Source organism: Stegostoma tigrinum, chromosome 18, assembly GCF_030684315.1.
Source record: "Stegostoma tigrinum isolate sSteTig4 chromosome 18, sSteTig4.hap1, whole genome shotgun sequence".
In the NCBI taxonomy this organism is placed as follows: Eukaryota; Metazoa; Chordata; class Chondrichthyes; order Orectolobiformes; family Stegostomatidae; genus Stegostoma; species Stegostoma tigrinum.
In genome coordinates, this window is record NC_081371.1 from 5276610 (window position 1) to 5290434 (window position 13825).

The 13825-nt window shown below is 42.6% G+C and overlaps 1 protein-coding gene across 2 annotated transcripts in view; it reads right to left on the minus strand.

The window, feature by feature from the left end:
- The window catches only part of tbxas1 (thromboxane A synthase 1 (platelet)), a 217652-nt gene that overhangs the window by 67153 nt on the left and 136674 nt on the right, over positions 1-13825 (minus strand). For both annotated transcript variants that reach the window (XM_048549363.2, XM_048549364.2), the window contains 2 exons: positions 8209-8357; positions 6475-6605 (listed from right to left, as the gene is read on the minus strand). In XM_048549363.2, the coding sequence (XP_048405320.1) occupies positions 6475-6605; positions 8209-8357 (280 nt within the window). The remainder of the gene's footprint in view (positions 1-6474; positions 6606-8208; positions 8358-13825) is intronic.

Genomic DNA, 13825 nt, shown 5'->3' on the forward strand with positions numbered 1-13825 from the left:
TCCTGAATTAGTTTAAAGCCCTCCTTAGGACCCTAGTTATTCAGTTTACCCGGACACTGGTCCCAGCATGGTTTACTAAAAGCCGTCCCACCAGAACAGCTCTCTTCTACCTCAACAAATGATGCCAGTGCCCCAGTGAACTGAAACCTACACTAATTCTTGTGCCATGCATTTAACTCCTTGCCTTTATTTACTCTATTCTAGTTTGCCTGCAGCTGAAGTAGTAATCCTCAAATTATTACCTTAGAGGTTCTGCTTTTCAATTTAGCTCTGAACTGTTCAAATTCTTCCTTTCTAGTTGTATCAATTTTATTGGTACCAACATGGATTGTGCCTACAGGATCCCTCCCCTCTCACTCTCACATGCCAAGTTCTTCTCCAGTCCTGAGTGATTCCTTAACCCTGGCTCTGAGCAGGTAACACAGCTACACAGATTAGTATCTAAGCACCATTTATACTTTTACTTTAAAGATGAAAGATGTTCACCAATCCCACTCATCAGTCAGCTCTGCATTCACGTCACGCTATTATTTGAGACGTCTCTCAGTTGTTGATCTCACTACAGGTCAGCTTCTCGATCCATGTCTTTTATCTACTCCATCCACCCCTCACTCTGAAGAGTTTACTTAGAGTTAGAGAGATGTACAGCAGGGAAACAGACTCTTTGGTCCTACTCGTCCATGCCAACCAGATATCCTAAACAAATCTAGACCCATTTGCCAACATTTGGCCCATATCCCCCAAACCCTTTCTGTTCATTTACCCATCCAGATGCCTCCACCACCTGCACTGGCAGCTCATTCTATACATGCACCACCCTCTGCTTGAAAAGGTTGCCCCTTAGCTCCCTATCCCTCTTACCTGAAACCTATGCCCTCTGGTTTTGTACTCCTCCACCTTGGGGAAAAGACCTTGACTATTCAGCCTATCCATGCCCCTCATGATTTTACAAATATCTATAAGGTCACCCCTCAGCCCCCAACGCTCCGGGGAAAATAGCCCCAGCCTATTTAACCTCTCCCTACAGCTCAAGCCCTCCAACCTTGGCAACATCCTCATAAACCTTTTCTGAATCCTTTCAAGTTTCACAACATCCTTCCTATAGCAGGGAGACCAGAACTGAACACAGTATTTCAAAAGTGGCCAAACCAATGTCCTGTACAAGATCTCCCAACTCCAATACTCAATGCATTGACCAATAAAGGCAAACATACCAAATGCTTTCTCCACTGTCCTATAATACTTGTGACTCCACTTTTAAGGAGTGAACCTGCATGCCAAGGTGTCTTTTTTTCTACTTCTTGCTAATTAAATCACTCTGTTATCTCTTTGTATTCATTTCCTACATGAACCAAATTTCCAGCACCTCACTCATATAGCCTTCATTTCACTTCACTTGAGTCTCCTTCGCACCCCTGCCTGGCCATCAGGGCGATATTACACGAACTAAGTTGTTCAAATTCTTGGTCCCTGGTGATGTTAACAATACTATAGGAAAATAATGAAACATCTTTTGTGATGACAAGGTGTAGAGCTGGATGAACACGGCAGGCCAGGCAGCATCAGAGAAGGAAAGCTGATGTCTCGCACCTGGACTATTCTTCAGAAAAATTAAACCTTCCTACTGTGTTTGTCCAGCTCTATACCTCGTTACCTCAGATTCTCCCGCATCAGCAGTTCCTACTATTCCCAAACATCTTTGGTGGTTTTGTGCTACAATGGTCTCCTCACTGGTGAATGCACTGAGAATGCCCAAGCTCATTTCACCTTAGAAAAGCAGAAACAGGATGATCTCAACTACATTGGGACTGATGAAAAAGGGAGGTGGAATACAAAGATCTGGAAGACTCCTCTAATACTGAAGCAGTTTGTGACCACAGGCTGCAAGACCTGGCCAACATGCAGCTTTAGGCTGATACACTGTGATGACTGTCTCCAACTCACAGAATCTACCCATCTCTCACTGATGACCTGACCATTTCTGGGTCTCCCACCATCAACTTTCTGGGGTTGCCACTGGTCAGATGCTGAGCTGGACCACCCATATTGTGGTTACAAGAGAAAATTAGAGACTAGGAATTCTGTAGCAAGTAAGTCACTTCTTGACTCCCCAAATGCCTGTCCACTATCCACAAGGCACAAGTCAGGATTATGATGCCAATACTTTATACCAGCCTGGATGGGTTCAGCTTCAACAAGACAAAAGCTACTGCAGTCTGACACCGTTTCTCTCTACCATGGCAGAGAGTTGCATTGCTCACCACCACCATTCAAAGGCAATTACAAATAAACCTGCAGCCTAGAGTCCGTGATTAAGAAAGCGAATTTAATGTTGTCGTTTATCTCAAGAGGGTTGGAATATAAAAGCAGCGATGTGCTTCTGAGGCTTTATAAGGCTCTAGTTAGACCCCATTTAGAATACTGTGTCCAATTTTGGGCCCCACACCTCAGGAAGGACATACTAGCCCTGGAATGTGTCCAGCGGAGATTCACACGGGTATCCCTGGAATGGTAGGTTTAACGTATGATGAACGGCCAAGGATCCTGGGATTGTACTCATTAGAGTTTAGAAGGTTGAGGGGAGATCTAATAGAAACTTACAAGATAATGTATGGTTTAGAAGGGGTGGACGCTAGGAAGTTGTTTCTGTTAGGCGGGGAGACTAGGACCCGTGGGCACAGGCTTAAAATTAGAGGCGGTAAATTTAAAACTGAAATGAGACGACATTTCTTCAGCCAGAGAGTGGTCGGCTTGTGGAATTCATTGCCACGGAGTGCAGTGGAGGCCGGGACATTGGATGCCTTCAAGGCAGAGATTGACAAATTCTTGATCTCAGAAGGAATCAAGGGCTACAGGGAGTGTGCAGGGAAGTGGAGTTGAAATGTCCATCAAGCATGATTTAAATGGTGGAGTGGACTTGATGGGCCAAATGGCCTTACTTCCACTCCTTTGTCTTATCCGCTTATAGCACACATAACCTAAGAACAAATATAAAGGAAACTGGGCTAGAGGGACATAAATCTTTAGTTCAGCCTCATTTAGAACAATACATTCAGTTCTAGGCACCACATCCCAGGAAGGACTGTTACTTTCACAAAAAATATCTTTGGAGCTCCATTAGTTAGTTAGGAAGATGGATTCAATGAATAGCCTTCTGTACGTCCCAACTGTACAAGATTAAAGGATTATCTAACTGATGAGTTTAAGATGATTAAACAATTTGAAAAGTCGGGCAAAACCATTTCCTCTAGAAGATGAGCCCAGAGCAAGGAGACATAACCTTAAATATTAGATATATATTATTGTGAAGTGGATACTTTTACGTGATGATGAATAGTGGAATTTTTACATTTTTCCCTCTGAAAACTGTGAACGCAGGGGCAAATTGAAAACTGCTAAAATGAGTTTCAAACGTCAGTTGGGTAGCACAAAACATGAGTACGGCCCAAAAAAGGCACATATTTTGTTGAAGCTTTTTCATCTCACAACATTTGTAAAAAATGCTAAAGTAATGAACTACGGATCATTCGGGAGGCAGAGGGGGTAATTGAGAGGAGTTACTGGGAGTTGGTCACTCCTAAGGCTCAGGACAAGGATAGATGGGTTACAGTTAGGGGGAGGAAAGGGAACAGACAGACAGTGCAGAGATCCCCTGTGGGCATTCCCCTCAGCAATACGTATACCGTTTTGGATACTGCTGGGGGGGGATGACCTACCAGAGGAAAGCCATAGTAGTCAGTTCTCTGGCACTGAGCCTGACACCGTGGCAAAGGGAAGGGGGCAGAATAGAAAAGTACTCGTGGTAGGGGACTCGATAGTTAGGGGAATCGACAGGAGATTTTGTGGTCAGGATCGGGATTCCCGGAAGGTATGTTGCCCCCCTGGTGCCAGGGTCCAGGACATCTCCGATCGGGTGTATAAGGTTCTAAAAGGGGAGGGCGAACAGCCAGAAATCGTGTTACACATTGGCACTAATGATATAGCCAGAAAAAGGGTTGAGGATATAAAAAGTGATTTCAGGGAGTTAAGATGGAAGCTGCAAAGCAGGACGAACAGAGTAGTGTTCTCTAGTTTACTACCGGTGCCACGAGATTGCGAGGCGAGAAACAGGGAGCGGGCGCAGCTTAACACGTGGCTGCGCAGTTGGTGTAGGAGGGAGGGCTTCAGATATGTAGATAATTGGGATGCCTTCTGGGGAAGGTGGGACCTGTACAAGAAGGACGGGTTGCATCTGAACTGGAAGGGGACCAATGTCCTGGGTGGAAGCTTTGCTCGAGTAGTTTGAGAGGGTTTAAACTAGTTTGGCGGGGGGTGGGAACCTGAGCTGTATACCAGAGGTAAGAGGTGATGCAGGTGAGGCAGTAGCAAGAGGTAGAGGTTCTCTTCAAGAAAGGAAAAAGGGAAATCCCCGGCAATTACAGACCAGTAAGTCTCACGTCTGTCGTCTGCAAGGTGTTAGAAAGGATTCTGAGGGATAGGATTTATGACCTTCTGGAAGAGCATGGCTTGATTAAATGCAGTCAACACGGCTTTGTGAGGGGCAGGTCATGCCTCACAAACCTTATCGAGTTCTTTGAGAATGTGACTAGAAAAGTTGATGAGGGTCGAGCTGTGGATGTGGTGTATATGGACTTCAGTAAGGCATTTGATAAGGTTCCCCATGGTAGGCTCATTCAGAAGGTCAGGAGGAATGGGATACAGGGAAACTTAGCTGTCTGGATACAGAATTGGCTGGCCAACAGAAGGCAGCGAGTGGTAGTAGAAGGAAAATATTCTGCCTAAGTCAGTGGTGAGTGGTGTTCCACAGGGCTCTGTCCTTGGGCCTCTACTGTTTGTAATTTTTATTAATGACTTGGATGAGGAGATTGAAGGATGGGTCAGCAAGTTTGCAGACGACACAAAGGTTGGAGGTGTCATTGACAGTATAGAGGGCTGTTGTAGGCTGCAGCGGGACATTGACAGGATGCTGAGATGGGCTGAGAGGTGGCAGATGGAGTTCAACCTGGATAAATGCGAGGTGATGCATTTTGGAAGGTCGAATTTGAAAGCTGAGTACAGGATTAAGGATAGGATTCTTGGCAGTGTGGAGGAACAGAGGGATCTTGGTGTGCAGATACATAGATCCCTTAAAATGGCCACCCAAGTGGACGGGGATATTAAGAAAGCATATGATGTTTCGGCTTTCATTAACAGGGGGATTGAGTTTAAGAGTCGTGAGATCTTGTTGCAGCTCTATAAAACTTTGGTTAGACCGCACTTGGAATACTGCATCCAGTTCTGGTCACCCTATTATAGGAAAGATGTGGATGCTTTGGAGAAGGTTCAGAGGAGGTTTACCAGGATGCTGCCTGGACTGGAGGGCTTATCTTAAGAAGAGAGGGTGACTGAGCTCGGACTTTTTTCACTGGAGAAAAGGAGGAGGAGAGGGGACCTAATTGAGGTATACAAGATAATGAGAGGCATAGATAGAGTTGATAGCCAGAGACTATTTCCCAGGGCAGAAATGGCTAAGACGAGGGGTCATAGTTTTAAGCTGGTTGGAGGAAAGTATAGAGGGGATGTCAGAGGCGGGTTCTTTACACAGAGAGTTGAGAGAGCATGGAATGCGTTGCCAGCAGCAGTTGTGGAAACAAGGTCATTGGGGACATTTAAGAGACTGCTCGACATGCATATGGTCACAGAAATTTGAGGGTGCATACATGAGGATCAATGGTTGGCACAACATCGTGGGCTGAAGGGCCTGTTCTGTGCTGTACTGTTCTATGTTCTATGTAAAGAAATACAAGATGAGAGAAGAGCGCAGATTGGTTGGCAAGTGCACCCTGACTGATACAAGCACTGTCATGGAGAATACGCCAGTGAATTACGTTTGACAGTCAGCAGTTAAGCTTTATTTAAATCTTAAACCAAGTGAGTTGGCTCTGATTGGTCAAGGAAAATCAAACCAAATAATAGTTGTCACCTTTTGTTTTAATTTGAAATAGGTGCACCGTATACATGTTCCTTTCCTTTGTTAAGAACAAGACCCTGTGTAGCTTCCAGTCTACTCAAATACGCCACATTGACAGGCTGGCTAAATGTGCTAAATTGATCATTAGCCTAATTCTTTGTACATTCAGGGTTATTTAACAAACGTGGTCTAATCATGGAATCACATCCAATATTGAATGCTGTGTTTGCATTTTGCAAATGTGGATTAAGATTGATAGATATTTGCTTATACTAGAGGACCAAGGATTAAGGAATCAAGGCTGAGAAATGGAGTCAAGAATACAGATAAATGAATGGTGCGACAAGGATCTAAAAGACTTCCCACTGCTCCTACCCTTCAGTGAGCATTGCGTGCCAGTCCAAAACTGTCTTTTAAGCAAACTTGACTATTACTTGAATGCTTACCAATGGCTACAAAACCATAATATGAAACAATACATGACCAGATGTAGAGAAATGGGAATTTGCACAATGGGACATTACCTGATCAGTAGGCTGCTGATCCCTCTGAGCTATAATATCTTGAATCGCTTTGATAAAGAAGGCATTCACCTTGCTCATGGATGTTTGGGGCATCATACGGCGAAAAGGCATCATAATGGAGGGGAACATTACTGAAACAGAAGAAATGTCATCATAAATCACTTGAAAGGGATTTCTTTCTCCATTCCTCCCTACCTATCGACCACATCTCCCCTGGTCTAAAGTACCACTGGTGTTGGCAGTCCTAGGACTGAACCAAAAGCAAGCCTTTTAGAAGCAAATGTGAAGAAATAAAGATGGGGTAGAAATTCTAGTAGCTTCGTACATAGCTAATTATACATGATGAAAACAAAAAGTTGTCATTAAATATCAGTAGAAATTGTGAGCAGTTGTGGGCTGCAATGAGGCTTTAGTGGGACATCAAAACACATTTTACAATGGATTTTTAAATCCACACTTTCTTGACGTTCAATTGCAGTTGGTGAACTTATGCCGACTTGCTCTCTGCTCTCCAAAGCACACTTCTAGATGGGAGGAAGTGGAAGTGGTGGAGAGTAAAGAGGATACTATGAATGGAGGAGGGGTGCGGGGGTATGGTGGGGGAAGGGGAAGAGTCCGTTCACATTGATGGGGCAGTCAAGAAGTCATAACAATGCTTCTACTTCCTCAGGAGGCTGAGGAAATTTTACGTCCATAAAGACTCTTACCAATTTTTACAGACGCACATAGAAAGCATTGTATCTGAATGTATCATGGCTTGATATGGCAATTGCTCTGCCCAAGATGGTAGGAAACTACAAGAGTTGTGAGTACAGCCCAATCCATTGCGTAAGCCAATCTTTCACCTGTTGACTCCACCTAAACCTCTCACTGCCTTGGAAAGGCAGCCAACATAATCAAAGGCCCCTCCTACTGTGGTTATAACCTCTTCCAACCTCTACCGTCAGGTGGAATAAACATATGCACTAACGGTTTCAAGAACAGCTTCTTCCCTGCTGTTATTGGATTTCTGAATGGACCTCTCAAATTTCAAATCTAAGGTTGACCTCGCTCTTTGTGCACCTTCTCTGCAGCTGTAACATTGTATTCCTCACTCTGTTCTATTATCCTAATGCATTTTGTATGGTATGATCTGCCTGTACTGCACGCAAAACAAAAATTTTCACTGCATCTAGATACATGTAGCAATAATAAATCAAATTGAATCAAAGAAGAGCAGGAACCACCAACCAGCCTCGGAACCGCCATTGTCAGGTCAGTTGGTGAAGCATTTTATGTTTCAGAGTATAGTAATGAAGAATTTCCAAAACAAGGAAAATTTCAGAGCAGCCTGCCAGCTACAGCAGAAGCTCGCTCATACAAGTGGCTTTTGAGGAGATTTTTCAGTATCTCCTAAGTGCAAAATAGAAGTTTCAGAGGCTTCCCAAATATCTAAATGAAGCATGATAAGTTTTTCTCAGAAGCAATGCACAGGGCTGATAGGCCACAATAACATCTAGGCCAGACTTGGCAAGGTTGGCAAGTCTTGTCTCCACATTAGTGAACGAGCTGGATTTTTACAACAATCCACCTGCTTTGTTGTCTTGGTTTGTAGATATCATAGTTCTCAAATGCCATAGTGAGACAAAAATACAAATTCTCTGGATCATTCATCCAAATCTGCATTATTAGTCCAGTAATATGGCTGGAGGAATTAAACATCAAAGAGGAGCAACAGAAATGGCGAACACTTACTGCTGAGGAAAATAAGTGGTTTGAAGAAATTTACATTAAAGATCATTTTTGCATGCTTGACAAATGGATCATCTGGATTCTTCTGGGAGTCTACCTGTGTGCCAAATGCAACACTGGCAACAACATCCATGGAAAAGCAGCCATAGTACCTGTTGGGAGGTAGAATAATTGTTAGGAATAGGGCTACCGACCACTCCCATTTTGCATGAAGCTTTGAAAATCGATAGGACCACAAAACCAACTTTTGAAAACAACTGTTGCAGGACCAGATTATCCTCAAAATGGCTGATCTTATTCAGCACTCAAACGTGTAACAGGCTATTTTAAACCTGGCAGTGGATAATCAGAGAGGATTAATTATTGATCTCACAGCTCCCCAGGGAAGGATGAACGTAATCTGTGAGAACTTCATTCAGTTTGAGGGAGAGCAACCTGAATCTGAAACTAGTGTTGTAATGTCAAATGAAGACAATTTATGAAAACAGAGTTAGCTAAAGTAAACTGTGAAAATAGATTAAAAGGTAAGCAGATCAATAAATAGCGGCAGATATTTAAGGCTATTTTATATCTCTCACATAACTCTCCAGTCAAGCAGAAGACAATGTCGAGAACTGTGTTCAGGCTTATTCTAAAAAAAAGTATGATTGTAATAAAAGTTTAAGTGAACAATATCCTACATTACAATGATAAAGCATCTTCTGACTTATAGTTCTATTAATTAAAGGCTAAGCTATATTCAGGTACTCATATCTATTTGTTCACAGTTACATTCTGATGTGTCTCTCAGTGTTCCTTTCAGAGAGTTCTAATTACTCCTATACTGTTATATTTATACCCAGTGATGTGCAGCTCTGTGACATCTCAGCAAGATTGTTCCAGGTTTCTATTACCCTTACAAAACAAAGGGACAAAGGGATATAGAGGTCATGGGAACATGAGGGAGCATTGTCAAAGACTTAAACATACCTGTCAAAATATTACCAACTCCACAGCGGGCTTCCCCCAAAGTTACATGTTGGGGTTTCCCACAGGCTCCCATATACTCCCGAGACAATGAAAATAAGCACAGGAGATGAAATGTAGCTTTCCCCTAGTCCTTTATTATGGTGACCCCACAATGTCACAGGTCATCTGTACACGTTCTTGATCCAACAAATGTCCAATCGGGGAAGGTAGGATGAGTTAGGATGGTCGGTTATTTTGAAATTCCAGGTTATGACCTAATTTCATCCATTCCAGATTCAATTTATAGACAGGAGGGGATAATCTAATTCACAATACACCTCTATCATAAAACACAGAATCTTATTACCCCTCTCTTCCTGACATTTTTAACCAGTCCTGCTACATGTACCCTCGAGACCCTTTGCCCCGTTTTTCCCTAAAATTGCACCTTTTTTATACTGCCTACACTCATTCTTCTTGCAAAATGTTACACTTCTTACTTTTCTGCATTAAATTTTAACTGACACTTTTACAATCTACCATCCTGTCTCTATCTTCTTGAGATCTATCACTATTTGCATCACAGTTCAGTAAGCACACTTTGTGGTATCTCAAAACTTGCAAAATTGCCCTGTTCATGCAGACGACTCTCTCTCTCTCTCACACACACACAAACTTATAGAAAAACAACGGTCCGAGTATCAACCCTGGGATAACCCGACATACGTACCTCCTTTAGCCCGAAAAACAAACACTCACTCACTGTTAGTCTGTTTTCTGTGACCAGGGTAACTTTGTATCCATGCCTTCACTGTCCCTTTTATTCCATGAGCTTTAACATAGAACGTAGAACATAGAACATTACAGCACAGTACAGGCCCTTCGGCCCTCGATGTTGTGCTGACCTGTCATACCGATCTCAAGCCCATCTAACCTACACTATTCCATGTACGTCCATATGCTTATCCAATGACGACTTAAATGTACATAAAGTTGGCGAATCTATTACCATTGCAGGCAAAGCGTTCCATTCCCTTACTACTCTCCGAGTAAAGAAACTACCTCTGACATCTGTCCTGTATCTTTCACCCCTCAATTTAAAGCTATGCCCCCTCGTGCTCGCCGTCACCATCCGAGGAAAAAGGCTCTCCCTATCCACCCTATCTAACCCTCTGATTATTTTATATGTTTCAATTAAGTCACCTCTCAACCTTCTTCTCTCTAATGAAAACAGCCTCAAGTCCCTCAGCCTCTCCTCGTAAGACCTTCCCTCCATACCAGGCAACATCCTAGTAAATCTCTTCTGCACCCTTTCCAAAGCTTCCACATCCTTCTTAAAATGCGGTGACCAGAACTGTGCACAATACTCCAAGTGCGGCCGCACCAGAGTTTTGTACAGCTTCACCATAACCTCTTGGTTCCGGAACTCGATCCCTCTATTAATAAAAGCTAAAACACTGTACGCCTTCTTAACAGCCCTGTCAACCTGGGTGGCAACTTTCAAGGATTTGTGTACATGGACACCGAGATCTCTCTGCTCATCTACACTACTAAGAATCTTATCATTAGCCCAGTACTTTGCCTTCCAGTTACTCCTACCTAAGTGCATCACCTCACACTTGTCTGCATTAAACTCCATTTGTCACCTCTCAGCCCAGCTCTGCAGCTTATCTATGTCTCCCTGCAACCTACAGCATCCTTCATCACTATCCACAACTCCACTGACCTTAGTGTCGTCTGCAAATTTACTAACCCATCCTTCTACACCCTCATCCAGGTCATTTATAAAAATGACAAACAACAGTGGACCCAACACTGACCCTTGCGGTACACCACTAGTAACTGGTCTCCAGGATGAACATTTCCCATCAACTACCACCCTCTGTCTTCTTTCAGCAAGCCAATTTCCGATCCAAACTGCTATATCTCCCACAATTCCATTCTTCCGCATTTTATACAATAGCCTATTGTGGGGAACCTTATCGAACGCCTTGCTGAAATCCATATACACCACATCAACCGGTTTACTCTCATCTACCTGTTTGGTCACCTTCTCAAAAGAACTCAATAAGGCTCGAGAGGCACGACCTTCCCTTCACAAAACCGTGCTGCCTATCCCTAATCAATTTATTCTTTTCTAGATGATTATAAATCCTATCCCTTATAACCTTTTCCAACACTTTATCAACAACTGAGGTAAGGCTCACCGGTCTATAATTAACAGGGTTGTCTCTACTCCCCTTCTTGAACAGGGAACCACATTTGCTACCTTACTGCCTAGTATGTGAAGTAGCACTTTGTCAAACACCTGTGGAAGTCTGTTGACTCAACTTCAAATGCACCACTCTCAGCGAACTCTCTGTTACCTCAATAAAATTTTCAGCAAGGTAGTTAAATATGATTTACATTTTAACAAATCCAGCCTAGTTTTCTTTAATTGACCCACGTTTGTTCAAGTAACTTAATTTTGGTCTACTTTACCACTTTGAATGCTTCCTCACAACTGAAGTTAAGCTTAAAGGCCTGTAATTCCTGACATTATCGTTACATCCTTTATGGACAAAGATGTAACATGTAGAGTTCTCCAGTCCTTTGGCACTACCCCGTATATAAGCAGGATTGGAAGATTATGGCCAGTGGCTCCACAATTTCAACCTTTCCCTCAGCATCCTCTAAATGATTCTTTTCTAATCTTAGTAATTTGATCACTTTAAGCACAATTAGCCTTCCTAATAGCTCATCATCAATTTTTAGCTTATACACAAAGTACCTTTGCTTTCACTATGCATGTCGCCTTCTTTGGTGAAGACGGATGCAAAACGGTCATTTAATGCCTCAGTCGCTATGCACAAATCTTCTTGTGGATCTGTAAAGGCCACATCATTTTGTTTTTGACTATTTGGAAACAACAAGTGAAGCTAATTGATACATATATGATAATGTTACTTTGTTGGCACAGTGGGCAAAATATTACCTATTTTTGATAAATGCAGCAAGTATCAAAATTGGTGGCGTGATTTTCGTAACAAGGTTGAATGAGTTTCTCATTCTTTCTTATCAAACTCACAGCTTTAGTAACCACTTGAGCCCTTGAGGTTCTATTTCCATTCTATTTCTTACTAGGCACAGTTCATGGAGGAACTCACTGCTTAGCAGGGGTCCTCTACAAGACAAAATCCTTGGGGCTGAGCACCTGCAGGAGATCTGTCAGCAGGCACTTATCCTGGTCGACTGTCTAGGTGTCAGGAGAGTTGGCAGAGGAAGGGAAGCTGGCACCACACTCCTCTGAGATGGACCTGGAGACCCTTGTGGACAGGAATATTGAGACGTGAGCAGTATTCTTCCTGGAGCACTGGCAGAGGAGTCCATACACCACACCATGCTATTCTGGTTGCAGACTGCTGCTTGGTCAATGCCATCTCCCAGATGAAAGCTCTGGGCAACAATTCAGCAAGAAGGCTCTCCAGTCCATTAGGGCGAGTTCAGCAACTTATGCCCTGCTGCCCCACACTTAACTGGCCACCTCCCGATCAATACTTGTACGCTGACAGCCTCTCTGTAACTTGAACCACCTTCCATTACATTTGACAATCGTTTTAAGGACGGGTGCTGTTTATTTCTTACAGTGCTCATTTTAGGAGACAATGTTATTTCTGTACTGCTCATTTTGGAAGGAACTGTGTTAATTTTGTACTGAGCACACTGGAGGAGGACCAATGTTAATACTATATTGTGCTCTTTAGAAAGGGCTACAACTTGTTCTATATTGTTCTCATTTTAGAAGGCATTCTGTTAATTTCCCACAGTGTTCATTTAGGGTGAGGAGGTATTAATTCTATATCTTTTCACTTCCGGAGGGCTCTGTGGGGTTCATTTTGGGAGGGGGTTCTGTAAATTCGCTACTGTGTATTTAGGGAGGGGCACGATAAACTTGAATTGTGCTCATTTAGGGAGAGGCAATATTAATTCTATACTGTGCTCATTTAGTGACGGTCAGTGTTAGTTCAATAATTAAAGATCATGGATGACTACAACAAATAAGCAAATAGTACGACAATGAGGGACAAAAACTGATGACTGTATGAAATCTTATTCCTCAGAGGAAGGAATTTAAAGCACAAAGTGAGAGAGACAGAGTAATTCACCTAAACGTGAAGTGACCATTAAAACACATTTGTCTATCTAACAATAGCTTTCAGTCATCCTCGCATTCCTCGATTGTTTACTCTTCAAATACTTATTCAGTTGTCTCCGCAATGTACTGTTCTTTTCACCTTCCTACTTGCCCCAAATGTGTACTCCTTCTGGTTAGTGCATAAATTGTGGTTCACCTAGATTCCAAGTTTAAGTCTTGACTTTGCACAGTTTATGATAAGTTAAACAAAGAGTTGAAACTGAACTTATCTTTTCAGGGACAAAGATCTATTAAACTTTTTTGCTCCTTTATTCCTACTCACAGAATCACAGTCATCTGACATTTTGGGAAAGTATGAGCATAAAGCTGATTATTTCACCATTTACATATTTCCACCATTTTCTTGAGTTATTTCTGAGATACAGACATTGGTGACAAAGATAGTATTTGTTGTTCATCCCTAACTGCCCTCTAGAATGTAGCGATGAGCTGCTTTCTTAACCCCATCGTTCATGTTGAATGGGAAAATGTACGACT